This window comes from Alligator mississippiensis, chromosome 11 (genome assembly GCF_030867095.1).
Source record: "Alligator mississippiensis isolate rAllMis1 chromosome 11, rAllMis1, whole genome shotgun sequence".
NCBI lineage: Eukaryota > Metazoa > Chordata > Crocodylia > Alligatoridae > Alligator > Alligator mississippiensis.
Genome location: NC_081834.1, coordinates 39,412,831 through 39,437,541, shown reverse-complemented (window position 1 = coordinate 39,437,541; position 24,711 = coordinate 39,412,831). Strand labels below are relative to the sequence as shown.

General features: G+C 47.4%; 1 protein-coding gene across 2 annotated transcripts; it reads right to left on the bottom strand.

The window, feature by feature from the left end:
• Positions 1-1,345: 1,345 nt before the first annotated feature.
• Positions 1,346-18,148, bottom strand: LOC102574636 (zinc finger protein RFP-like). Of its 2 annotated transcripts, XM_059714842.1 has the most exons (9): positions 17,746-18,148; positions 17,009-17,096; positions 12,103-12,514; positions 6,694-6,789; positions 6,001-6,231; positions 5,750-5,772; positions 4,976-5,091; positions 2,245-2,310; positions 1,346-1,977 (listed from the first exon to the last, which is right to left on the bottom strand). In XM_059714842.1, the coding sequence occupies exons 3-9, from the start codon at positions 12,508-12,510 to the stop codon at positions 1,388-1,390; spliced, it is 1,530 nt and encodes a 509-aa protein (XP_059570825.1). In that variant the 5' UTR covers positions 12,511-12,514; positions 17,009-17,096; positions 17,746-18,148; the 3' UTR covers positions 1,346-1,387. The 2 variants fall into 2 exon arrangements, with proteins under 2 accessions (XP_059570825.1, XP_014455417.2); XM_014599931.3 differs by lacking the exons at positions 17,009-17,096; positions 17,746-18,148 and having other exon boundaries at positions 12,103-12,591.
• Between the last annotated feature and the right edge of the window lie 6,563 nt (positions 18,149-24,711).

Genomic DNA, 24,711 nt, shown 5'->3' with positions numbered 1-24,711 from the left:
GGCCCCATCTCCCAGCAAGTGGCCAGGTCCCATGGTGTGCAGGGAGGTGCATAAGCCCGAGCCTTGGGAGCAAGGGAGCAGTGGAGGCTGCTTGGGTTAGTCACCCAGAGTGAGGATGGTCGACCGGAGCCTGAAGGGCCCAGCCTGTGCTAAAAGAGCCCTTGGTGCCAAAGCCAGGGCATGGAGAAATAGTGCTGCAGCGTGAGGCCCAGCACCCAGGAGCCAGCAACAGTGGTGCAGCAGCTGAGAGGAGCTGAGCCCTCCATGCCCAGAGCAGGGCACAGGGTGGAGAGGAGCTCAGTGGTGCGGGAGAGGCCTGGGGAGGTGCTCCAGCAGAGGAGACCCCATAGAGCTGCACCCTGACCACCACCACCTGAGGAAGCGTGAGTCATTGGGCCCTTGGGTCCCACAGGGGAAAGACGTTTGGGGTGGGCAAACCCAGAGAAGGGGCTGGGTGAGTAGCCCCCTGCCTAGTCGAAGCCCTAAGGGGAGGGGCCCCTGGTGCTTCCTGGACACCCCCCTCAAGGGACCCCATTGGAAGGAGAACTATCTCTTGCCATGGGTCAGGGACTATATTAAGGAATAGGTGTTATTAACATTGTTCATGTTTATGCCTTATATTTTGTAATTGAAATGTTGTATTGTGATATTGTAAATAGTGTTATTTAGTGTTTGACCTTGGTTATTGGTTAGTGTTCACTGTGTAAATATATGTATATGATGTCTAGTTTTATGTTTATGTATATTATAACTTAATAAATTGTATATAGTAAAGAACTTTGGGCTTGGGCTAACTCTATAGAGGAAAGAGGGATCTGCTTGAAATTCTGGCATCCCTGTCACAGCACCCCCTCAAGCCTACCCATCCCATTCAATTGAGAATAGGGCACACCCTTGGGCATACCCGGGTTACATACACATTAAATAAAACATCTCCTGCAGCATGAAGGGAAACAGCCAGCTGCACTTCTGTGGAAATCCCCAACCCATGCCCACTAAAACCAACCCATGCCCTCAACTGCCCACTAAAACCAACCCAAACTCAAAGCAGCCCAGCAGCTCCCCAGAGTAAGTCTGTGGCACAACAGAGCCTGCAACCCCAAACTGTCTCACATAGACACCAGCTCCCAGCAGGGCCTCCCATGCTAAAGGTTGCCAATCGCCACTTTGTAGGGAGCCCTCACGATGGGATGCTCTGTACTCAGGGAGTGGAGGGCTTCTCCAAAATTGGGGGACTCCCAAGGGGCAAACTGTGCTGCCAGCCCTACTGGAGTCCTCCAGAGCAATAGAGGACCCAGACGGACAGATTCAGTCACACCTGCAGCAGTGAGAACATATCCTTTAATCTGCTGGAGTTTCCAGAATCACAGAGTGAGTTCCTCATGGGTTACTGAAAGCAGGAGATGTGAGTTTTATCATTTACCATTATCAGCGGGAGGTCTCTGCCCCTCCCATCTGTGTGGCTCAGTCTGAGCTGGGATCCCACCTCCCACAGCCAGAACCAGGGCTGGATTCTGTCCCCAGCAAATGAGGCTGGTGGGAAGGTGAAGATTGGGGCCTCAGTATCAGCATTGAGAAATGATACCTGCCCCTTTGCACAGTCCAGACACACCCGCACCCTGCTGGGTACCTGGTGCAGGGACAGGGGGGTGGGACCAGGGGCAGTGAGAGCCCGAAACTGATCCAACCATCGCTGCACAGCCCAGACCCCCTCCTCAGGGTTAAGTCTGATCTCTCCCTTCCTCCTCACAGATTCTCTGGCGACCCCAACGGCCCAGAACCTTCCCTTCCCCACCTCCACCTCCCAGCAGTGTCTCCCCGAGGTGAATTCTTCACAGCCCAGCACACAGAACTGCAAGTCAAATCTCTCAGGATTGTCAGGCAGACGCTGTCGTCTTACTGCCCATCTGACACTTCTTCGATCTTTAGAGAGGAGGACCCGGGGATGAGCCGTGTGTGGATCCAGAGTCACCTGAACTAGGAGAGAGAATCAGAGCATCAGGGCAGAGCTCAGCCCTGAGGCAGGTGGGGGCCATTCCTCATCCTCCCAGCAGCCCGTTCTGGTTGGGACCATCATGGGTCCCAGGAGCTGCTTCTACCCCAGGTCCCTGAGCAGAGATGGATCCGCAGCTCCTCAGCCTGGCACTGGAGCAGTGCTGGGCTGTGAGAGTGTTTCTTTTCTCAAGGGAGGGGAGCATTTGGGAAATTTCTGTATATATAAGGACATTCTACTCCAGCACTTACCCCGGCTGTAAGTGCTGGATCCCTGATGGTCCCCTCTGCCCTTCTCCAAGCTGAATGGCACATTACCTGCAAAAGAAAGTGTCACAGAGTTGAAATGTAGTGCTGGCTGTATAATGACATCTCCTGGCCCAGCTCCGCCCTCTGTCCTGAGCACCTGTGATTGAGCAAAGAGTCCATGGCAGCTCTGACCCAGCTTCAAGCAGTTGCTGCTATTGTATCCACAGAAGGTACTGGAGCAGCTTCCTGCCAGCCCTGAGCCAATTCCAAATGCTTTGTTCCTGGGACTTGCTATACCAGCCCCCCATGTTCAGTTTCTCTCTAATGGAAGAGGAAATGTCTCTAAGGAAGGAGTGATCGTGTTCAGCATTGGTATGGCACATACGTGCAACCCTTACAAATATGGAGCAGGTTTGCATGTCTGAGAATGAGCTGGACAAAATCTGTGGCAGCTGGCCGTAGCCTCAGGAACACACAGACCATGTGTGTGTGCATGTACTGCTCTTTTGACCCCTTAGCTCAGGGCCTAGGAAGCTGGGTTCTGGGTTTTTAGTAGGGCTGTGCAAAAAACCATCATTTTGTTTTGACATCCGTTTCACTGTTTCCAAGGGACAGTGTTTCATTTTGTTTTGTTTTGAAGCACTGTCCCATTTCGTTTCATCAAAACTGTTTCGCTGTTTTGACATTTCGCCCATAGGCTATAACAGGGAATCATGAAAATGCCTAAAACTCTGTCATTTCTTGCCTGATTTGGATGAAAAATGCAGGGATGGTAGCCCCTTCTGAGGGCATGAAGCCTGCCAAGTTTCAGGGGGATGGTGCAGAGATTTCTGGAAAACTGCACCTCAAACTGTTCAAAACACAATTCCTGACACCTGCTGGCAGTGGCAGCCTCCTCTAATCTGGTGCGCAGATCCGAGGGCTCGCAGCCCCAGGAGGGCTGAGGGGCTGTGCCAGACTCCTCCCAGGGGTGTGGGCTCCCGGATCTGTGCGCCAGATGAGAGGAGGCTGCCGCTGCTGTCTGGGACTGGCGCTGGCCACAGCCTGCACCCAGTGACAGGGAAGATTGCTGCTGCTGCTGGCCCCAGGTGACAGTGGCAGCCTTCTCTCATCCAGCATGCAGATCCAGGGGCCCACATCCCCAGGAGGAGTCCAGCACAGCCCCACAGCCCTCCTAGGGGTGCAGGCCCCCAGAGCTGCATGCCGGATGAGAGGACGCTGCCGCTGCCACCTGGGACTGACACTGAAGCCAAGTAAGCCCAGCTTCGAAATGTTTTGAGTGTCTTCGTTTCCTTTTGAAGCCTTTTGTTTCATTTTGATTTCACTGTTTCAAGCTCAAAATGTGCCAAAACAGCTTTGAAAGAAACACCCGGTGAAATTGCGCATAGCCCTAGTTTTCAGGTCTCCCACTAGAACCAGGGGTGGAACATGGGTATCGCTGAGCACCTAACATAGCACTTTAACCCCCACACCACAGGTCAGCCACTAGCTGGACCTTTCTCTAATGCTCCTTTTAAAGCTGAGTTGCTAATATCATCATTGGTAAAAAAGGGCAGAGGACAGCTGTAACAGGGAGTCACGGGCTCCTGTTACTTGCATGGAGAAGCCGCAGCAGGGATGTCCCCAACTGGGGGTAAGATAGTGAATTTTGAGTTAGCTGCAGTAGAATATGCAGCCAAGGCCCATAACCTATTGCAGGGCTAGCTGCCTAGTAATAGAAGGATAGGGTGGTGCCCCAGTTAGGCAGTGAGGGCACTGCTAAAGTAGCCAGAGGAATAGCATAAGCCACCCTGAAGACTGAAAGGGCACACCTGCAGCCAGTCAGGGGAGCACCTGACTGGAAAGGGAGCAGATCAGCAGTGCAGCCCTGAACTTAGAAGGAAGAGGAGCTCCTGCCAGCCCAGGCTGGTGATGAGTGAGAGCTACTGGCATGCCAGGTACTCCCAGGAATGAGAGAGCCAGAGAGTGGGGAGGTAGCAGGGCAGCTGCTTGTATTTTTTTTGTTCTAGTTTATACAAGAGGACCAAGTGTGGCAGAGGCTGAGGCCTCTAGCAGATAACTAAACTATGGCCAGAATAACTTCTGAGGCATGGGTATGGCTGTGGGGATGGAAGGAGAACACAAATGTAGTTCTTATGGCAATTTGAGGCCAGCAGAGTCCGAAGCCCCAAGGCCAAGAGACTGTGGGCCAAAGGGGGAGAGTCAGAACCCAAAAGTGAGATGGGTCAAGTAGGGCCCAAGAGAAGGACCCCGTACAGAAAGAGAAAAAACACCCTTGGCTCACCAGCCTGAGGGCACCCTCCCCTCATGTTTTAACACCAAGGCATGGCAGAAGAGGAAGCGGGATGAGACCCTGAGAGGCTGGAGCAGAAGCCTGGTGGGATCAAGGCAGCCACTAGGGGGCATCATGGTGACCCTCAGGTATCATCCTACTATAGCAGCACAAAAGAGAAGCTTCTGCCCATCTTGGAACAAGGGTCTAGGCTAAAATGCAGGGCTCTTTGCTTCTTGGCCAGCAACCACCTTACTGAGCCCCAAGCTGCACACTGCTCCTGCTCATGGCTGCCCAGGAGGGCAACTTCAAAGGGAGTGCCAAAGAGGGGCCTGAATAATATATGACTTGTGTTGCACCCACTAGAGGAGTATGGTAGGAGGATAGAGAGAGGTTCAAGCCTCCTCCAGGTAGTAGGGCCTAAACCCTGTCAATTCCCCACCCCAAGATCCGTTTTGGTACCTTGAGACTTCCTCAGAGTCTCCCGCAGAGTTAAATGTTGTTCAGACAACTTGCTGAGTCTTGTTTCCAGCTTGGGGGTAACTGCCCCTGCTCGGTGAAAAAGTCCTTTCTTGTACCTGGGGAAAAAAAAACAACAATTCTGGATTATTCTGTTCCCTTTAGTAACTCAGCTACATGGTAGTGACACTGCTGTGGAGGGACCTGGAGGATGACTCCCACCATGTACCTTGGCCCAGGGCAGTTGCAGCATAGACAGTAGCAGTGCCATCCCCTTCCACTTGAGCCAACTTATGGTCTTTATTTCCAAACTATCCATGACATTCCTTGGGATCAGAAAGTAGCTGAGATTCCACAGTGAGCTGGCTCTGCTCTCTTGGCTGAAATGACGCTGCAGCGCCAAGGGGAGAAAGGCCCAGATTCTTGCTGTTTCTTTCCCCAGTATAGTAGTGGGATGGACAAATTTAAGGCAACCCTCCCATGACTGGATTCTACGCATAGAAAAGTATAACAAAACTTGTATATTTTTCATGTATAGAATCTAATTATTGGAAGGGCATCTTAAATTTGAAGTTGTCTTAGATTCAAGTAAATGTGGTATCATTACCCAGGGTTTGTATTAAAAAGGAACAACCTTAGGATAGGAACTTCATCAAAGATCACTATCCTAATAATGAAGCTACCCCATGTGCTGTGCTGCAGTGCCCTGGGGAGATCTGGCTGTCACACTATGTCCAGGCCTCTTCCCAATATGGGGAGTAAGAATGAACTGCATACCTGCTCGGCGTGCTTCTGATGTCCTGGGAGGTGGAGAAAGAAAAAAGGGAAAAGAGTGCTCAGTACTACTTGCTACACCCTGGAGACCAAGATAATTTTGACACACTCCCCTTAGATTTTGACTGCCACTTGCAAATACCTAGATAAGTGTACCCTCTTTACAAGCCCCGGTCTAGTGGTTCCTCCACCCAGGCCCATGATTCAGAGCTTTTTCTTCACTGCACAGGGATCCAAGGGGTATAATGTCTCACTTGCAGGGAGTCACTGGCTGCCTGCTGGCACTTTGCCTCCATCTCTCTGATCAGGCTGTTGAGATGGGCAATCTCCTCAGAGAGTTTGGTGACAGTTTCTTCTCGATTCTTCCCAATTGTCCTCTCCAGCTCTCCCAGCTGGGCCAGCAGAAGCTGTTCTTGTTCCACCAGGAACTGGTGCAATTGTTCAAATTTAGACACAATCTTCCTCCTCTCAGCTGCTGCCTTCTCCTGTCATAAACAGAGAGAAACCAGGTAGGGGAGGGGTGAACCTTTGGAAAGAGTCACGGGATATTGTATAAGGTCCTGGGGGACTGATTCATGGAAGAACCAGAGTACTAAAGCTCCCAGGTTGTTTGGGCTGCTCTCTTGCTCGCTTGCCTTCAACCTGCAGTAGCAGACTGCAGCATCCAGCCTGGCATCTGGGTTTGGAAGGGTTTGGAAGGGTTTTCTGCAGTCCAACAGGCTAGAATCTCATTTAAGGGGAGTTATTGACTTCGCCCCAAGGAAAGCATCCCCCTCACTGCAGCTGAGTGGGTTGGCAAGACCTGGCTGCATGCATCTGCCCCCACGCATAGCAACACACGGTCACAAAACAGCATGTAGGATTCTGCAAAGCACACCAAGAAGGAGACATCCCCTTTAACCCTTCCCAGGTTTTCCTGATCACTAGTAACCATGAGTAGTACCAACCTGACAGGCCTGGTGTTTCTGACTTTCCCTTGCTCTCAGGTTTTCAAGCCTTTTTCTTTTTTCCCTTAGAAACTCCAGCTGGGTCTGAATTTGTTCCTGAGGAAAGGAAATTTCCATGGGTCAGTTGCCCTTTGGGAAGGGGACAGCTGGAATCTTTTATTCACACGCACAACCAAGGTTGCTGCCTGGATACAATACAATGGCATTTAGTGGCAAGAGGAACTAATAGTACTGTCCAGGAGTGGCCATCCATGATATAGTTCCTCTTTGCTACCTAGCTGGGCTATTAAATCATTAACATCAGGATCAATAATGCTGGACAGTCTAAGAGCCAGCTGCCAGGGACTCAGACCACAGGGCAGCCTTCACTGAGGGCTTATTCAAGCAGGGTGGACTGATTTAAATCAAGTTCATTTACATTGCTGATTTGAGTCACGATTTAAATCAGCAAGCAAAAAAAGCCGAATTTAAATAATTGATTTTTATCAACTTTCCCATTGTATTTTATGTTCTTTTTTTAAAAGGAGGTGTATTTTCATTGTTTGATATAGCAATCAAAACATGTTGATATATAAGTAAATACAGTTCTTACAGTAGATTTGGTATATATGTTTCCTAAGCACACAAATTATGCACGCATGCACACACACGCACACACACACCCATATTAATATATTTAACATATCAATACAATATATCCACATTAATATAGCACATGCATAATATTTTGTAACATGCACTATATTAATATATTTAATATATATTAAATATATAGCTTAACATTTGGATTGTTATACTAAAATGTAGGATTTCTCAACTGGTGAAATATTTCTTATTCACTACCTGATTAATTTTTTGCTCATATTTGTATCAAGATCACAACTTGAATTTAATAAAAAATTATTAAATGAAACTTTAATGTTTTGGATGCAGAAAACTTTTTTTTAATCAAACATGGTACACATTTATAACTAATTTATTAGACGATGGTATTAACTATTTTAATAGAAATTTCTTTCAAAGTTTTAGAACTCATAAATCTCATCCTCTTCCCTTTTGCTTTTCATAGACCTGAAGAGAAAACCAAACTTCCCTGCTTTTTCAGCTCCCAATCCACTTCTCAGCTTTGAATGAAACAGTCCAAATGAAGAGGGGCTCCTTACCCTGCTCTCTCTCAGAATCATAGAAAACTGGGGTTGGAAGGGACCTCAGGAGGTCACATCTAGTCCATCCCCCAGCTCAAGGCAGGACCACCCCCCAACTAGATGGTCCCAGCCAAGGCTTTGTCTAACTGGGTCTTAAAAACCTCCAAGGATGGAGTTTCCACCATCTCTCCAGGTAACTTGTTCTAATGCTTCACTACCCTCCTAGTGAGAAAATTCTTCCTAATATCTAATAGGGGTGCATCGGTATATTGGTTGTGTATCAGATCAGCACCAAAAAAGGAAAATTAACATTATTGGCTATCAGCTTTTTTTGGCTGATAATGTTCTCCAATAATTTAATTATACCAGGTCCCCCGGACACCTGCATTCTCTGCTGCAAGTTGGGGTGACCCTGGGTACACCCCCACCCCCACACCAGTGGGCCAGGCCAGGCTGGAGCAGAGCAGGTGCTGCAGTGTTCTGGGTGCTGGCATGACGTGGCATGGACTGCAGGCTGGGGCTGGGGTGTGTCCTGTAAAAGGCACCTAGTGCTGGAGATGTGACTGAGGCAGGGAGGGCCAGCTAATTGGAACTCAGGTAGACAGAATAAAGCAGGAGTCTGATACCATCCAGGTAGGCTCAGTGGATAAACCTGATCAAGGAGTATACAGAGGCTGCTTACAGAGATTTAAAAAAAAAAAAAAAAAGGGTTTTACCAGAAGAAGCAACATGTTAGTTTGACCCAGCTCTGCAGTGTCTGCATAGGTGCTTCAGCAGAACTTTTTGGCGCTGTTACCTAATAACTGATTCAATCAGCTATTAGATAAAAGTACCAAGAAAACCTCCAATAATATGCCCTATCTATACAGAGGTTGGGCGAGCTGGGTCCAACTAACGTGATTCCTCTTCTGGGTATGCACTGGCATTGGCAGCACATAAAGGGTGCACCCCCTGAGATTGGCGATGCACCCCCTGTGATTGGGCACCGCCGCCGCTGCCGGCAGCACCAGTGGGCAGTCACCAATCTGCTGGTGGCATCTGTGGGTGGTCACCGATCACTGCTGGCCACCGCTGACACTGCCAGCAGTGTCTGTGAGTGGTCACCAACAGGCTTGCAGCCCCCCGCTGCCAACACTGCTGTGGCTGCCTGCAAGAGCTCCCTGCTTGCCACTGCCACATCCCCGCTCCCGCCACTGCCTGCGGGCAGCCACCATGCCCCCCCAGCCTCCAGGGGCACTCGTCATTCATGTGCACTGGGCTCAGCACAGGAGTATGCCAAGTTTAAAGTGAAGTGCTGGGCTTTTTTGTGAGTTTCTTTTTGTTGGTTTTTTTAATGCCTGTAAGCAGTCATGACTGTGTCTGCTGAAGTCAGAAGCCAGGTTCCAAAACCTGTGATGTCTCTGCTGACCCTTTGCATCCAGTAGTATTGACCCTGCATCTTTTGCAGAGTCAGGCCCCTAATACATGAAATATTGTGCCATATTTTTAAAGCTTGACCTCAGAAGCTATTTTTTCCCCTTCATTCTTATATGGAAGAAAATCAGCTTTTAACTCCAGAATTTTTACTAGAGGCTCATTGACTTGACATATTTTATTTAAATTATTTTAATAGATTACTACACTTGATCTGAGCCTTCAAGAAGCTGAGATGTGATACCCTTATCCTATTCTGTATTAAATTCAAATTTCACTTTAAGACAGTTTATTTTTTGAAAAGGAAAATTTAATTTATTTTTTAATTTAATTTATAAAAAAATCTTATTTAAATAAAAATCTGTTTTAAGTTTAAAAATAAATCTGATTTTTTTATTTTAAAAAGAAAAATTATCAATTTTTATCTGCCCTGCATTCACGGGACCTGTGCTGTTACTGCCTGTGATTGGGATGACTATAACCCCCCAAGTATAGACTGGAGGAAGATTAGACACCAGAAAGCAGCTGCACCTCCTCTAAGTCCCTTGTCACACACCTGCCAGTCACGTACCTGCCAGTGGCGATATGCAGTGCTGGCCCATGCAGGACTTGAAGTATGTACTGGCAGATGATGAAAGAAAGGGGCTTGTCCTACCCTGTGTACACCCCAGTTATGTTGGAGTTTGGAAATGGGAATGGTGAGGATGAAGCACTGACTGCATCTACACAGATGTCAGGTCTGACATCCAGCACTGCAGAGTGCAGGCCAGATTGACTCAGGTAGTGTCCTATTTGTTGTCTTCATCACAAAGCAAAGCAGCCCAGGAGGTTGTATGTATTTAAAACACTCTCTAGTCTGATCTTTTACTGTTCCAGAGAAGCCGCCCTTCTGTCTGTTTTCAGGAGTTTGCTGAGTAACATTTTTAAATGGCTCCAGACTGGGAGCTTTGCACTTTTGAGTCCCTCTACTGAATAGGCAGGTGAACTGAGGTTTTATGCAGAGGTTTCCTGCCAAGCTTTCTAATGCACAGTAGCTGTCTCCACGCAAACACTAAAAGAGAAGAGTCTTAAAGAGCCTGAATAAAGATGAATTTCTCCTACCAGATTCCCCATTTTCATCGCCTTGTTATAACTCGGAATCTCAAACCTAAAATTCCTCTCTTCCCTCAGAGAGGCCTGATGGTAGGACAATACTAGAATTTGAATGTAAAAATCAGTGGGGAGATGAGGGGAGTAGAGAGAGGCAGAATGTTGTCATTCACATTTTTCTTCACCAAATGAAATAAGACAGGTTTAATTAAATGACTTTGGTTAAATCTGGACACTTTAGAGTGTTTGATATCTTTACCTGAATGCAATAAGGAACTGCTTTAACATATAAAAATATGTCAATGTTACACCTATAAGAGAAAGTCCATGCACAGAACTGGACTGAAGTAACTAATGGTGTGAAGTCTAAGCAACGGTGCTATTTTAGTTCCACTTACTATTGAGAGGAAGCCCCCAGCCATGCCTTTACTTGGATGTGGAGAAGAACAAGCGGCTGCTTCTGGGTGGAGCCTGAACTTGGAGGCTGTGATCTGGCAGAAAGGGTGTTGGTCAACCTGCATTCTGACTTTCTCATCTGTTTAATATCTGAGTTCTTGTTAATTTTATCTGTGACCTCCCAGTAAGATGTTCTTATAATGGATCCTACCCATCCTTGGCTTCTGGGTGATATTCACTTACTGGGTGCTATGCACTTACATTTTGATATGCACTTACTGAAGCAAGGGAAAAGGGCAGTGAGAAACAGGCCTCCAGAGTGGCTTCACTCCTGCATTTCTGGGGTGGCGTGTGCAGGGTGGTGCGAACAGGTATAGTGAACTCAAATGTGTGCAGTCCCAGCAATATACTCATCGCACCTGCACATCAGCTTGATCATGGGACTATTCACAATGGTCAGTCTTCAAGTCTCTCCTCAGAGGCTTCCTCTATGGAACTTTTATATAGCACTAGTATTATAAATGACATTTCAAATACCCGTTCTTTCAATGGAGGCATCCAAGGTATTTGCAGAAATCACAGAATTTGAAAAAGAAAGGGGACCTAATCAAATTACTGGCCACAGCAACTATAATATATGGTAGTAGGGCAGTATGTAAGCCCTCTTGTGTCCTATGCATATCAGCGTAAACCAGTCAGAGTTACGTGATGCTTTCAGTTAGGCCCTGCATATTTGCCTTCAATTACTAACCAGTATGAACTAGATCCCACTGTGCCTTATAGGTTTATAGAGTACTGCTGTCGTATCACCAAAGAACATAATAATCAGAAAAATTTTATTTGCATTTACTCAATTAAACTGATTAGGCCATATTTTTCCTGCTCTTACTGCCTGCAAGACCAAATTCATGTTCTGGGGGCAGGGGGCTAATATGAAAGCATCCGTAAAATACTGTCCCCTGCAGCCATTCCTTCTATTAAAAAGCTGCAAATGATTTTCAAATACAAATATTTATAAAATTTATTTGACAAAATGTTTGACACGTTTCTATTCCGCTGAGGATTTTAAATGAAGAATCTCCAAACTGCAAATAAGCAACAGTTTTGACAATCAGTGGCTTGGGAAGAACAGGGAACTAGAAATATCAGCTTATTAACAAAAAATATTTGAAACAAAAGCACCTGATCAAACAAAGCTCGCTCTCTCTTGCATCTCCTTGTAGGACAAGTGAATGTGTATGTGCAGATTCTTTGATAGAAATGAATACAGTGATACAGTGAGAGGGGTAGTGGTGGAAGAGCCAGATCTAAAGGTAACTTAACCAAACCCAGCCATGCAGTCATACCCAAGCCAGAGCCTCCTTACCTTGTACTGCTGGGCAGCCTCCCGGATGGGAGCCACAGGGTGAGCTCTGTGTACCCGAGATTCTCGGCATATCGGCATCTGGCCTGTTTCACAGAAGAGCTTCCGAGCTTCCCCGTGTTTCTCACACCTGCTCCCTCCTGCTTCTTTGGCTGCCTGCTTATTCAGCTTCTTGGCTATTTCTACAACATTCTTGAGCTGCCGGTTAGGCCGGAGGGTCCTTTGGGAACAGATCTGTCTGCATTGAGGGCAGAAAACATCTGTGTTGGCCTTCTCCCAACACTGGGTGATGCAGGCATGGCAGAAGTTGTGCCCACAGTCAATAAGCATCACTGGATCTATGAAAAAGTCCAGGCAGATAGAGCAGGTAGTTTCCTCCTGAAGATTTTCTGCTGAGTTCTCAGTGGCCATGGATCTAAAGGGAGAGTAACCCAGAGTTTGTTTTATGCTCCTGCGTTCAAATGCACTCAGTATTAAGTACAGCTAAGTGCTTCTGTCTTGCAATGACTTTTATGGTCTGCTGAACTGGCAGGAGATAAAGGAGACAAATGACTTGGATAAAGTTATAGCACTTTAATCTTTGTGATTAAGGAAAGGGGCTAGTTTCAAGAAAGAAAAAACAAAGACCAAACCTTCTTAAACAGTTACATGACAATTTCCAGAGCATTTCTGAACAAAACCACTGAAAACCAAATGCCTGAGACAATAAAACACCACCAAATACAGAACTGGGTTTCAGTTAAAAATGATCTGTTCAGACCCCCTCGCTTTCTGATTTCTCACCAATCTCTGTTGCCATTTCCAAGCTTTGAGCCACGGTGCCCACCAAGTTGCTCCCCCTGTGAGGGGGAAGATGAGACTCTCCTTTGTACTGTGGTGGAGGCAGGTGGGTGGCTGGACCCCACCAAGGTCCGATCACTGGCCAGTTCCTCCCCTCCCCCTGCCCTTGTCTGAGGAGTGGGTGAGTGGGCAGGTTGGGGGTTTGGGGACCCAGCTCCTCAGGTTGGGTTGTGGGGTGGGGTTCCTGATATGGAAAAGCTTTCAAAGCTAGGCGCCAGGCAGCGCAGGCCAGAGTTGGCAGCCTGGGCTGGGGTACCAGGGGTGCTGCACCAGGGTGGGAGCTCAGAGACCCCCTCCTGGAGGCCCCCTGCCACTTTGTCAGCAGCCAGCTCAGCCACTATCAGCAAGAAGCAGCGTGGCAGGGGCTTGTACTGCCGGTGCCAGGTGTAGCTATCTATGCCTATGTTCTACTGTGGGTATTTCCCATGCTTCTGGGCTATGCTGGTTTCTGCATGAGGCCAGAAGGGAATTTTTTTCCCCTCCTCCTGCCACATGTCCGGGTATTCTTTTTTGTCTTCTTTAGAGGCTTTGGGTGTTGACTGCAGCCAAGGTTGGGGATTTTGACTGGAGTGTGCCAATGCTTCTGCTGGGACTTACACCAGAGGTTCCTGGCTAAAGGGTCTTGCCTCTCTGCTAAGGGTCAGACTGGCTGCCATATCGGAGGTCAGGAAGGAATTTTACCCAATAGTCAGATTGGTATGCACTGTGAGGGTTTTTGCCTTCCTCTGCTGCAGAGGGCCTGACCCTCTTCCTTGGATTGCTCTAGTATATTTTAACAGCCTTTGCAGCAGCAGAATATTGGCCCTTGTAGTCCCCCTACTTTACCTGTGGCAGGTTAGGGCGCCTATTACACCGTGGCAAAATGGAGAGTGCTGATAAATGTGCTCTGTAGGACTGAAGTGCAAAGGCTATTCCTCTTTCCCTCCAGGGGCACATAAATGTCCCCATTATACATATACAAGGGTGTCTAGTCCACAGGTGGAAGAATCTCACCTGTATCTACCCTCTCATATAGTAATGCCATCCAGCTCTGAAATGTCTTCCTCCTGCAGCCCTGTCCATACCTTCCACTTAATTAGTGCCCGCAACCACAAGCACTCCTGCCCTGGCAGCAAAACCACAGCAGTAGCCCAGTGGTGAGCTCCAGAGGCATTGTGGGAAGCAAGGAAGAGGTGAAGAGCCCACCCCATTAAACATAAGATTTACTTACATTTATTTTTTTGAGTGTTTAAGAGCAAAATTATAATGAAATTCATATGAGATAGACAGGAACAATCAACACAGCTCAGGCATATAGAGCACATGATTAAAAATGATAACATGCATTCACCTAAAGAAATAACAATCTTTGAAATCTTTAACAGTTGAAAGAAAATAATCTTAAATTATATGAGTCCTGGCAAAGAGATGCTCCTGCTCCCCCGCCCTGCCCCCCCCAACCCCCAGTGCTGCTCTCTGCAAACAACATTCTCTCACAGGGAGAACTCCTATATGCTGGACATCTCTCCAGCTGTGGGGCAGAGTCAAGGCTGCTCAGTCCCTGGGGCTCATGCAATACGTCCTCCTTCCAGAGGGCTTCTGGAGATGGGCTGTACCTGAGACACACCTCAGCCCCTACCCACAGGCAGTAGCCATGGAGGCAGATGTGGTTGAGGAAGGCTTCCAAGCTCAAATGGGGCTCTTAGCTGCAAGCTGTTGCCATTCTCTGGACACGTTCCTGGCACTGCCCAGGCTCTTGCAGCTTGTTAGTGCCAAAGCTGGGGCTCCTACTTCATATACAGTAGCTTCTATCAGGTGCAACTCTTGGGTTCCTTCTTATGTTGAAAACTGCTCCCTGGTCACTCTGCACTCAGTCCTCCCTTGGTGCTCCCACCCTTCTCCCTGGACCACTGCTTATCCACCTACAGTTGCCACTGGGGCTTGTTCCCAGCTTCCTGCTCCTGGTGCCCACTGCTTCTTCTCCCTAGCTGTCTTCCTGGATTGCTACTAGCCTTGCCTGTTTGCCATTAAGTCTCTGTCTAGCCCCTAACTTGGAGCCAGGCACCCTTGGGCCCTACAAATAACGTGCCGGTCCTGAACCTAACACTACTCAGTCTCACCAAAATCCACTCTCGGGAGTCACCTTTCCTAATGCTGCCTGGCTCAGCTGTGCTGGCATGGCCACTTGATGCCTTCCCTACTGCTGGCCATGACCACTGAGTGTCAGAGACCCCAATCAGGTGGCCCAGTCTGAGTTAACTGCCTAAGGCCTCCACACCTATCTTGAATCTCTGGCTGGCAAAATGACAATCTGGCCCCAGATACCAGCTTCCTGACTGTATGTTTAGAAGGCTACCCATGCATTTAGCTCCAGTGGTGACACCAAGTACTGTGTCAGCAATGTTTCTGACCCTATTCTGCTTAGGCTAGCTTCCTGGTGCCTGTGTTCTTTGGCTTTCCCAATTCCTGGCAGTGGTCTTGGCTCTGTTACCAGACTCTACTTAGGGATTTCCCCACGGCCCTATTTCCTGGTTCCTCATTTTACTTGGCTCTATTGTCAAACTTCGACCTGTGGACTCTCTCTTGGATTTGGTATCTGATTCCCGGACTAAGACTGTAGCCTGTGTTGTGGAGTCTGCCCCTGGTTTCCCTCCGGATCTGGTTATTTGTATTCTGAACTCTGACCAAGCCCCTGGGCCCTGCTATCTCTCAGTGGCCTAACCATTAGACAAAACTGCCTGTGATCCCAGTCCCTTACACTGAGTCCTTTTGTGGGCTGCAGGTCCAGTGAGGCTGCTGAGGAGTTCACGAGCTGCACAATTACCTTATTCTGGCCCCCAAGTGCTTAAACAGGGATGGGTACTTAGTAGAAATGCTCTTAGCTGTGGAAATCACATGTGTGTACATACAGTAACATTCAGAAGCAGCAGGGAGGTAGAATCACACTTAAACACTTACTAGAAAGAATGACCTGATGAAGAATGTCTTGCATTTAAAAGCTTGTCTAACTCCATCCCAACTATGCAGTTGGTCTAATAAAAGATAATCACCCTAAGAAAGCCTTGCCTCTTCTGCAATTCCAAGACCATCATTACTATAACATCAGGAACAGTACTAGAAAAGTGGCATTTATGCACCACTCCTGGGGTTATTGGAGATATTGGAATTCTTCCCTAGATGCCTCCAGATGTGAGAGGTGGAAGTGGTCTCTGCAAGCCTGAGGTGTATCTCCAACCCCTCCCGAGCATGCTCAGTCACCACAGAAGTTGGTTGCATAGCTAAGTTGGAGCTGTATAAGGCAGCCAGCCATGCAAAGTGATTTCAGAACAGAAATGGGGACAAACAGAATCTCACCAAGAGGAATGGAGGAACTGGCAGTGTCAGTGAATTGGTGCAAGAGCCTATAGGTTGGGGGGATCTATTAAAACATGGCAGGACCTACCAAGTTTTGTGGGTTGATCATGGCATAAAGTTCTCATTCCACAGTCATTTTGTGGCAGTCCTGCCCCTTGGTGGTGACTGGCAGAGAAATCCACTGCTGATGGGAGCTTCCAGCCTCCCGCAGCTCATTCACTGATTCCCAGTGCCTGCTACACTAACACCTTCTTTTGCTTCAACCTCTGGGGACTTAACTTTAATCCCTAGATCTGAAAGCTGTCCTGACCCCTGAAGCCTAGCAGTGCCTCCATCCCATCCAGTTCCTCCTGTACATCCCAGGGTCCCTTATCAGCCCTTTCCCCTTCCATTCTTGGCATTGCTGGACTCCAAGTCTGCCTCCAGTTACCACTTGGCCCTTTCCAGCCCTATCTCCCTCAGACTCTGAACCTGTAGCCTGCTGCAGTCCTGCGGCCACTGGGGACCTAAGTTCAACCACCTCAGTTGAAATCCTCAGCGCCTGGGTCTCAGCTGCGCATTAACAGTAGCTTAAACTCAAACCAGCCCAGCAGCTCCCCAGAGGCACCTGCCACCACACACAGCAACACAGAATCAAAAAACAGTGTGCACAGTTTCACCAGAACACACAGAGAAGGAGACATCCCCTCCTTTCCTCCCCTGGCTGTCCTGACCACCAGTAACCATAAGCACCAACCTGATATTCCTGGTGTCTCCAACTTTTCTTCCCCCTCAAGCCTTTTTCTCTCTTCCCTCAGAATCTCCAACTAAGGCTGAATTTGTTCCTAAGGGAAGGAAAGTTGTTGAGCGAGTTGGCCTTTGGGAAGGGAACAATGACCTACCCCTATCATTTTATACAAGTAAACTCTGTAGTGAAAGAAGGAGTGAGTGGGCTGGGCATGCTCAAGTATATGCAGTCCCAGCATTTTGCACTCATTGCATTTGCACATTAGCTCGATCACAGGAATGTTAAAGATGACCAACATCTATTTTATTTCATTTGGTTTTTGAATAAGGATTCACAACCTGCAAATATGGAACGGCTATGACAAATAGCGATCTGGGAAGAATAGGGAACCATCTTCAGGCCATACGTTACTTGTAGCTTGTTTTAAAATGCAACCCTCACTATATAGAGACATTTCCAGGCCTCTTACTAATATAACATGCACACAGGTGTCTTCAAACACATCCGTTTTTAACATAAATAATTAACATAAATGTCATTTAACATAAATGACTTGATCCGCAAATGACTGTTGCCTTAGCATGGGTGCGTGTATGCACAGGCACATTCAAGCTCTTCCATAGAAATCACACTGAGTGCAGTGCTAAAGTTGTAGTCATAGCTATAGGAGAGAAAGATCCAGCAGTATAGGAAGCGTTAATGCTAGCTGTTCAGTTTGCCTCCCTCACCCTTCAGCTCCTCCTTACCTTGCACTGCTGGGCAGCCCCCTGGATGGGAACCACAGTGTGAGCTCAGTGTGCCTGGGACTCTGGACAGATGGAGCACATCAGTATTTGCTCTGCTTCCCAGAAGAGCTTCAGAGCCTCCGCGGGCTCCTCACACTTGCTCCCTGCCAGCACACTCTGCTGCTGGGCTATTTCTGTAACACTTGCCAGCCTCCCAGTGGGTTCAGAATTGCCATGGAGAAAGGTCTGACTGCATCTAGGGCAGGAGATGTCGGTGTCCAACCCTCCCCACAACACTGAGCGATACAGGCTCGGCAGCAGTTGTGCATACAGCTTAAAATCACAGGATCCTTGAAAAACTCCAGGCAGATGGAGTAGGTCACTTTATCCTGGAGACTTCCTTCAGGGTCCCTTTGTGGCCATGGCTCTGAGGGGAGAGCAGAATAGGGTTAGCTTTGGTTTCTGAACAAAGAATAAAGCACCCAAGGGGCTTTCGATTTCTGCCCACATTTCCAGCTGTTTTTGCTGCCCTAGGAGGAATCCATGGGCAAAGTTACAGCCCCTTGAGGCACTACAGAAAATGGTTAACTCTGTGTAAATGAGAAAACTGCAGCTCCAACATCAATCTGAGTCAGGGCTGAAGAAAGAGATTTGATACCAGACACAGGGCGCAGAGAGGAGGAAATTCAGAGCTAGGTTAGGTTGAGTCTGTCTGAGGAAATCTATGGTGGGAGAGAGGCCACTGGCATGGGATGGGATTAGATATGGGAGAGTGAAGAGGTGGCTAATGGGAGGTGGGGGTGAGTTGTGGAAATGAGAAGGGGAATGAGGATGGGGTCAGAAAGATTTAATAAAAACAGAAACTTCTCAGCAAAAAAAAAAAAAAATCACATTCAGTGAAAAAGCAACACTACACACACAACTTATTTTTCCAAGAACAGCCTCCAGGATTGTTATGTTTCCTTCTGAGAATTTTCAATTTCAGACTTTTCATTTATCATGTGAAAAATCAGCTGAATAAGGTACAAATGAAATCACACGTTCCTTCCACAAACATGTGCACCTCCCAGGAACAAGATGGTCTGTGGCCTGGGTGCAGTGCAGAGTTCTTGGTGTTGGGTCAGATCATGGAGGCTCGGGTCTTCAAAATCCGTGCACCAGTGTAGGGTACTCAGGTCTTTCCAGCACAATATGGTCTCCTCTTCAGTAGATCACCAGAGACAACCTGATACTGGTCAGTGACTGTCTACCTTGTACCCCTAGGGAGGTCACAGATACCTTTGAGAATTACACAGCAAGGGTTGGTTCTGTCCAGAGGAAAATTTGAAACCTGCTTTGTGTTTCTTACTCACTTTCTCATCTGATTCTTTTTGAATTGTTTGGATCTTTGATCTCTGTTCCTCATCTGAGAAGTAGTTAGCCATGTTAGTCAGAAGACAGGCAGAAGGCAAGGCAGGGTCACACACCTTAGAGACTAACTGGTTCAGAGAGGTGTGGAGTTTGTAGCTGATTGTTCTTAGCACTGTAAGATGCAGGCCGGCCAGAAACTGTGTTCTCAGTCTACAGCAACTCACTTCTGAACCTATGCTCATCTGGTAAAACAAGTGGTTAAAGCTTAGAGGTTGTATACATGTTCTGTTTTGTGGTAGAAATGAGATCAACTTGGAGCTGCATTTGGGAGTGTTTCTCCCTGGGGAGGACTAAGGCAGTGTGAAATGGAAGCGTTTCGTTTCGACAGAACAGTGTTTCGTTTCAACTTTTGTTTTGAATCAAAACAGCTGTTCTGTTTCGTTCCGGCGAAATGTTTTGCCGTTTCAACCCTCTTTCGATGTTTTACCCATAGGATATACTGGGGGGTGGGGTGGGGGGGTTGAAACATGCTATAACTTTCTCATTTCTGGACAGATCTGGATGAAACTTGCAGGAATGCTAGCCCCGTCACCCATGTCACAAGTTTTGCTTGTCTGCAACTTGAGGTACAGTTTCCCCCAAACCCCTGCAGTGATCTTCTTGAAACTTGGCAGGCTTTGTGGCCTCAGCAGGGGCTAGCATGCCTGCAGTTTTGACTCCACTGTGGCTTAACACGTACACGTGACATGAGGTTTGCTTTCAGGATTTTGGGGTGCAATTTCTCTGAACCCCCTGCACCTATCTCCTTGAAACATGGCAGACTTTGTGGCCTCAGAAGGGGCTAGCATTTCTGTAGTTTTGACCCTGCTGTGACTTAACACCTACACATGGCACAAGTTTGGCTTTCAACACTTTGGGGTGCAGTTTCTCCAAACCCCCTATACCTATCTTCTTGAAACATGGCACACTTTATGCCCTCCAAAGAGGCTATAATTTCGGTAAGTTTTATCTAAATCTGGCCAGAAATGACAACCTTATAGGCTGTTTCATCCTTACCCATTATAGCCTATGGGCAAAAGGTTGAAACAGCTGTGAAACAGTGAAACGTTTCGACTTGCCTAATTTTGTTTCGAGGCTGTTTCCACTATATCTGTTTCATTTAGATTTTTCTGTTTTGACTTAGAAACAGGTCAAAACAGTGTCGAAACAAAACTGGTGGCAAAATTTTGCACAGCCCTAGTGAGGATGCTTGTTTGCTCCACTAACCTAAGATATGTCATGATTATGGTGCTTTCCCATGCTGTGTTATAACAAATTTTCACATGCGAGCATGCACATACACACACAAGAACCACACACAAGAAGGAAAACATACTCTTGCTCCCTTGCTTCCTGTAAGTTACATTTACTCTTTAATAAAAATATTAATGCTTTTTCATAGAGATGCTTTGTATTTACAAAATGAACAAACCTAATTGTTTACATGCCCAGAGAGTTAATGGTTAAAAGAAAATAGAGAATGATCCAAGCATATTCCAGGGTCATAGGAATAGTGGTTGTTGCACAAATGCTAGCATATAATGCAGACAAGGTTCCTTCTTGGGTGAATCTGATATCTTTTATTAGACCAACCCAAATAGCTGGAGAATAGTTATTAAGCAAGCTTTCAGGTTCAAAAACCCTTCGTCAGGCTAAGGAAGCTGCAGCAGTTGGTGTGTGCTCTTCCTGGAAGGAATGACAAGTAAAGAAGCCAGGGGCTGGGCTGGGCTGGGCTGGGCTGGGCTGGGCAGTCAGTTGCCAGGCAGATTGTAATGTATCAAAAATCCAATGTCTGTGTTTAGTCCATGATCTCTAGTATCCAGCAGGTTGATGAAATGGAGCTCATAGGCTCGTCCCTGGGAAGAATGAACAATGAAATAATCAGCAACACACACCACAACAACCTCTCTCCACCAGAGAAAAAGGCCACAAAATCTCTAAGATCCGACCACCAAATAGTAATAAAACCAGCAGATAAAGGAGGAGCCACAGTCATCCTAAACCATGAAGACTACATAAAGGAAGCCAAGAGACAGCTCTCTGACACCACCTACTGCAAAGAACTACAAGAAGATCCGACTCCCCTTTTCACCAAAAAACTCAACAATACCATCAAATCATTTCCATCAAGACTACAAGAAAAACTACAGACCTTGATCCCCCTGCTACCTAACCCAGGGACTTTTTACATGCTCCCTAAAATCCACAAACAAGGGAACCCTGGCAGACCTGTCATATCCAACCATGGGACCCTAACTGAGGAAATATCAGGTTTCGTTGAATCAATCCTAAAACCGCTCGTCACCCACAGAGCAAGTTTTGTACAAGACACTACAGACTTTCTACGGAAACTTAAAAACATAGACCACCTTCCCAGCAACACACTCCTAGCCACCATGGACGTTACCAGCCTATATACCAACATCCCACACCAGGATGGCATCCAAGCCTGCCTTACATATCTACAGGAACAAGATTACAACTCAGAATACAGACCCAAATATATTACTGACCTTATACACTTCATCCTCACACAACAATTTCACTTTTAATAATCAACACTTCCTCCAGATGATGGGAACAGCTATGGGCACTAAAATGGCCCCCCATTGTGCCAACCTTTTTATGAGCCACCTGGAAGAAGACTTCAAGAGCTGCAGAGGAGAAACTACTAGAGAAAAAGCCCTAGCAGGGAATAAGGAGCCCACCTGTAGGTTGCCAGGGCAACTGGAGGCAGCAAACGACCCACACCTGCCAGCGGTCAGCTGGCTGTAAGGGGCAAGGCCTGGCTCTTATAAAGCCCAGAAGCTGAGGCCAGGGCAGCCCCCTGCCAGCAGCTAGAGAGAGAGGAGCCCCTGGGGCAATGATGCGAGGAGAAGCCTGACCGCAGGTGTTGCACAAACTGCTAGTTTCATGCCCCTGGAGGCTAATCCAATTTACCTCAAGGAGAGAGTCACACAATCAGGCTGGGTCCAACTCGAGTTTATTGTTTGCAAACAAGTTCGACAGAGGAGCTCAGTTGCTCAAAGCAAAGTCGACCCCGAGCCGTGCCTGAGGTTCCATTTTTATAGCTAACATGAACAATAGATTCCAGCGTGGCAATTTGTAATTGGTTACATTTTTCTGCAAAGTTTAGTACATGCGTAGTCCTAAAACGGAACTGCGGCAACAGGCCTGCTGCCTGCGCAGTTCTGAACTGTGGGCCCCTTAGTAACCCCGTGTCTTGGTGTAACTCTAGGGCAATGAGCAAGTATGATGTTTACAAAATTTATGTGCAAAACAAGCATTAATCTATGTGTTCTAACAAGAAGCTTTGAACCTTATCTCAAAGCGAGCGTTGCCTGGACTGTTTCTTATTATGACACTGCTTATCTACTGCAGGAGGAAAGAAGAAACATCTCACAGTTCAGCTGTGAGGCCCTGTATAGGGAAAAGAAAAGGGATCATGAAACATTTTTACCACACAGGTACAGCTCAAGCCAGGGTAAAGGATGGCAGTTCTAGGATGTCTGAGCCATGTGATTTAGCCAGACGGCTTTAAGTTATGTTGTAGCCTAGGGGCCTGTGTTTTGCTTTGTTGTTGTTTATTACCGGTGGTTTGGGTGAGGCTATAAGGGGTTGGAGGAGGCCTCATAGGGGGCCCACAGTAGCGTGGGGACCCCAGCCCCAGTGCGGGTGCGGCGAGCCCCAGAGAGGGGGCACTATTGAGAAGCCCCAGTACGGGCATGTTGAGGCCCAGAGAGAGGGCAGCAGTGCAGAGAAGGCCCCAGAGAGGGCGAGTGTATATGTGACAGACCAACGTCTATTCCAACTGCGAGGCTTGGGGCGTGGTATAAGGGGTGGTTGGAGCCACGCATAGCCCCTAAGGCTAGGGTACCCTCGAAGCACCCATTGTAGAGAGGGACCCACGAAGAGTCCGGGAGTTCATGGGGCCAGAAGTAACCGTGTCCAAGAAGACATAAGGCAGCCTCCCTAATATATTGGAACAGCAAAGATGGGGCAGGTGAGAATTAGAGGGTGCCCTTGGGCCGACTTGGCATGGAGAGAGGAGCCTTAAGGAGATCATGGCCCTCCTGGAGGACCCTGCCGTGACATGCACCATCAAACCCTTGCTATACTTAAGATATATCGATGACATCTTCATCATTTGGAGTGAGAACCTGCAATCTCTGAGTTCCATCAGAAATTCAACCATCACCATCCCTCCATCCGACTTTCTCTAGAATACTCCAGCACCAGCATCTCCTTTTTAGACATGAGGATCAGTATCCAGAATGATAAAATACAGACCATGTTATACAAGAAACCCACAGACCAACAAACATATCTGCACAGAACCAGCAATTAACCTAAACACTCCAAAAAAGCTGTGATATACAGCCAAGCCCTCAGATACCACCGCATTTGCACTGAAGAGAACACCTGGGATTGCCACCTCACCAATCTTAAAAAGGCTTTCACCCAGCAAGGACACTCCTCCAGAGAGATAGATCGCATGTTTGAAAGAGCCAGCCGGATACCACGTGAAGAACTGCTGCAGTACAGAAGAAACCCCCGCACAAATCGCACACGGCTGGTTATGATGTATCACTCCTCCCTCAAACCCGTACGAAAAATCCTCAAACAACTGCAACCCATACTAGACAGAGACCCTATTCTTAAAAAGATCTTCCCAGAGCCACCCATCCTAGCCTTCAGACAAGCACCGAACCTCGCCAACCTCATCACCAGAAGCAAACTTCCTCAAGCCCAGAACACACCAAAAGGATCCAGACCGGGCCAGGACAAGAAATGCAAAACCTGCCAACACATCTCCACCACCCCCACTATTACTACACCCCACAACAGAGCCATCAGCATCCCAGGATCTTACAGCTGCACCTCCAGAAATGTAATATACCTCATCCAATGCACCAAATGCCCTGATGGAAAATACTTAGGAGAGACCAAACAACAACTGCGCACCAGAATGAGCGCACACCGGAAATCCATCAAAGACAGAAATACCCAATTACCGGTGGGGGCACATTTCTCACAGGAGGGCCACTCTCTCTCCAATCTCTCAGTCCTGATCCTCAAGGGAAACTTACACAACACTTCCCAGAGACGAGCCTATGAGCTCCATTTCATCAACCTGCTGGATACTAGAGATCAGGGACTAAATATAGACATTGGATTTTTGACACATTATAATCTGCCTGGCACCTGACTCCCCAGCCCAGCCCAGCCCAGCCCCTGGCTTCTTTACTTTTCATTTCATCCAGGAAGAGCACACAGCAACTGCTGCAGCTTCCTTAGCCTGACGAAGGGTTTTTGAACCCAAAAGCTTGCTTAATAACTATTCTCCAACCATTTGGGTTGGTCTAATAAAAGATATCAGATTCACCCAAGGAACCTTGTCTGCCTATGTCCTTAGACCAACACGGCTACAACCTACACCTCTGCAGCATATAATGCCACTTTCATCATTTAAAATGAACCGAGTTCTGTCCCTCTACCCCCTTCCATTTTATCCCATAGACCTGCCACCATATCCCATCCACTCACACTGGAAACAGATTCAGTTCAGTATAGTTCACATAGAACTGAACTTATTAA

What these genes read in the sequence shown, in the direction of transcription:
- LOC102574636 (XM_059714842.1), bottom strand. Translation starts at nt 12,510, where the DNA reads ATGGCCACTGAGAACTCAGCAGAAAATCTTCAGGAGGAAACTACCTGC. An exon ending in ATCAGAAGCACGCCGAGCAG is followed by an intron (nt 5,092 to 5,749) that starts GTATGCAGTTCA and finishes TTTTTTCCCCAG; the next exon opens with GTACAAGAAAGGACTTTTTC. An exon ending in GACTCTGAGGAAGTCTCAAG is followed by an intron (nt 2,311 to 4,975) that starts GTACCAAAACGG and finishes TTTCTTTTGCAG; the next exon opens with GTAATGTGCCATTCAGCTTG.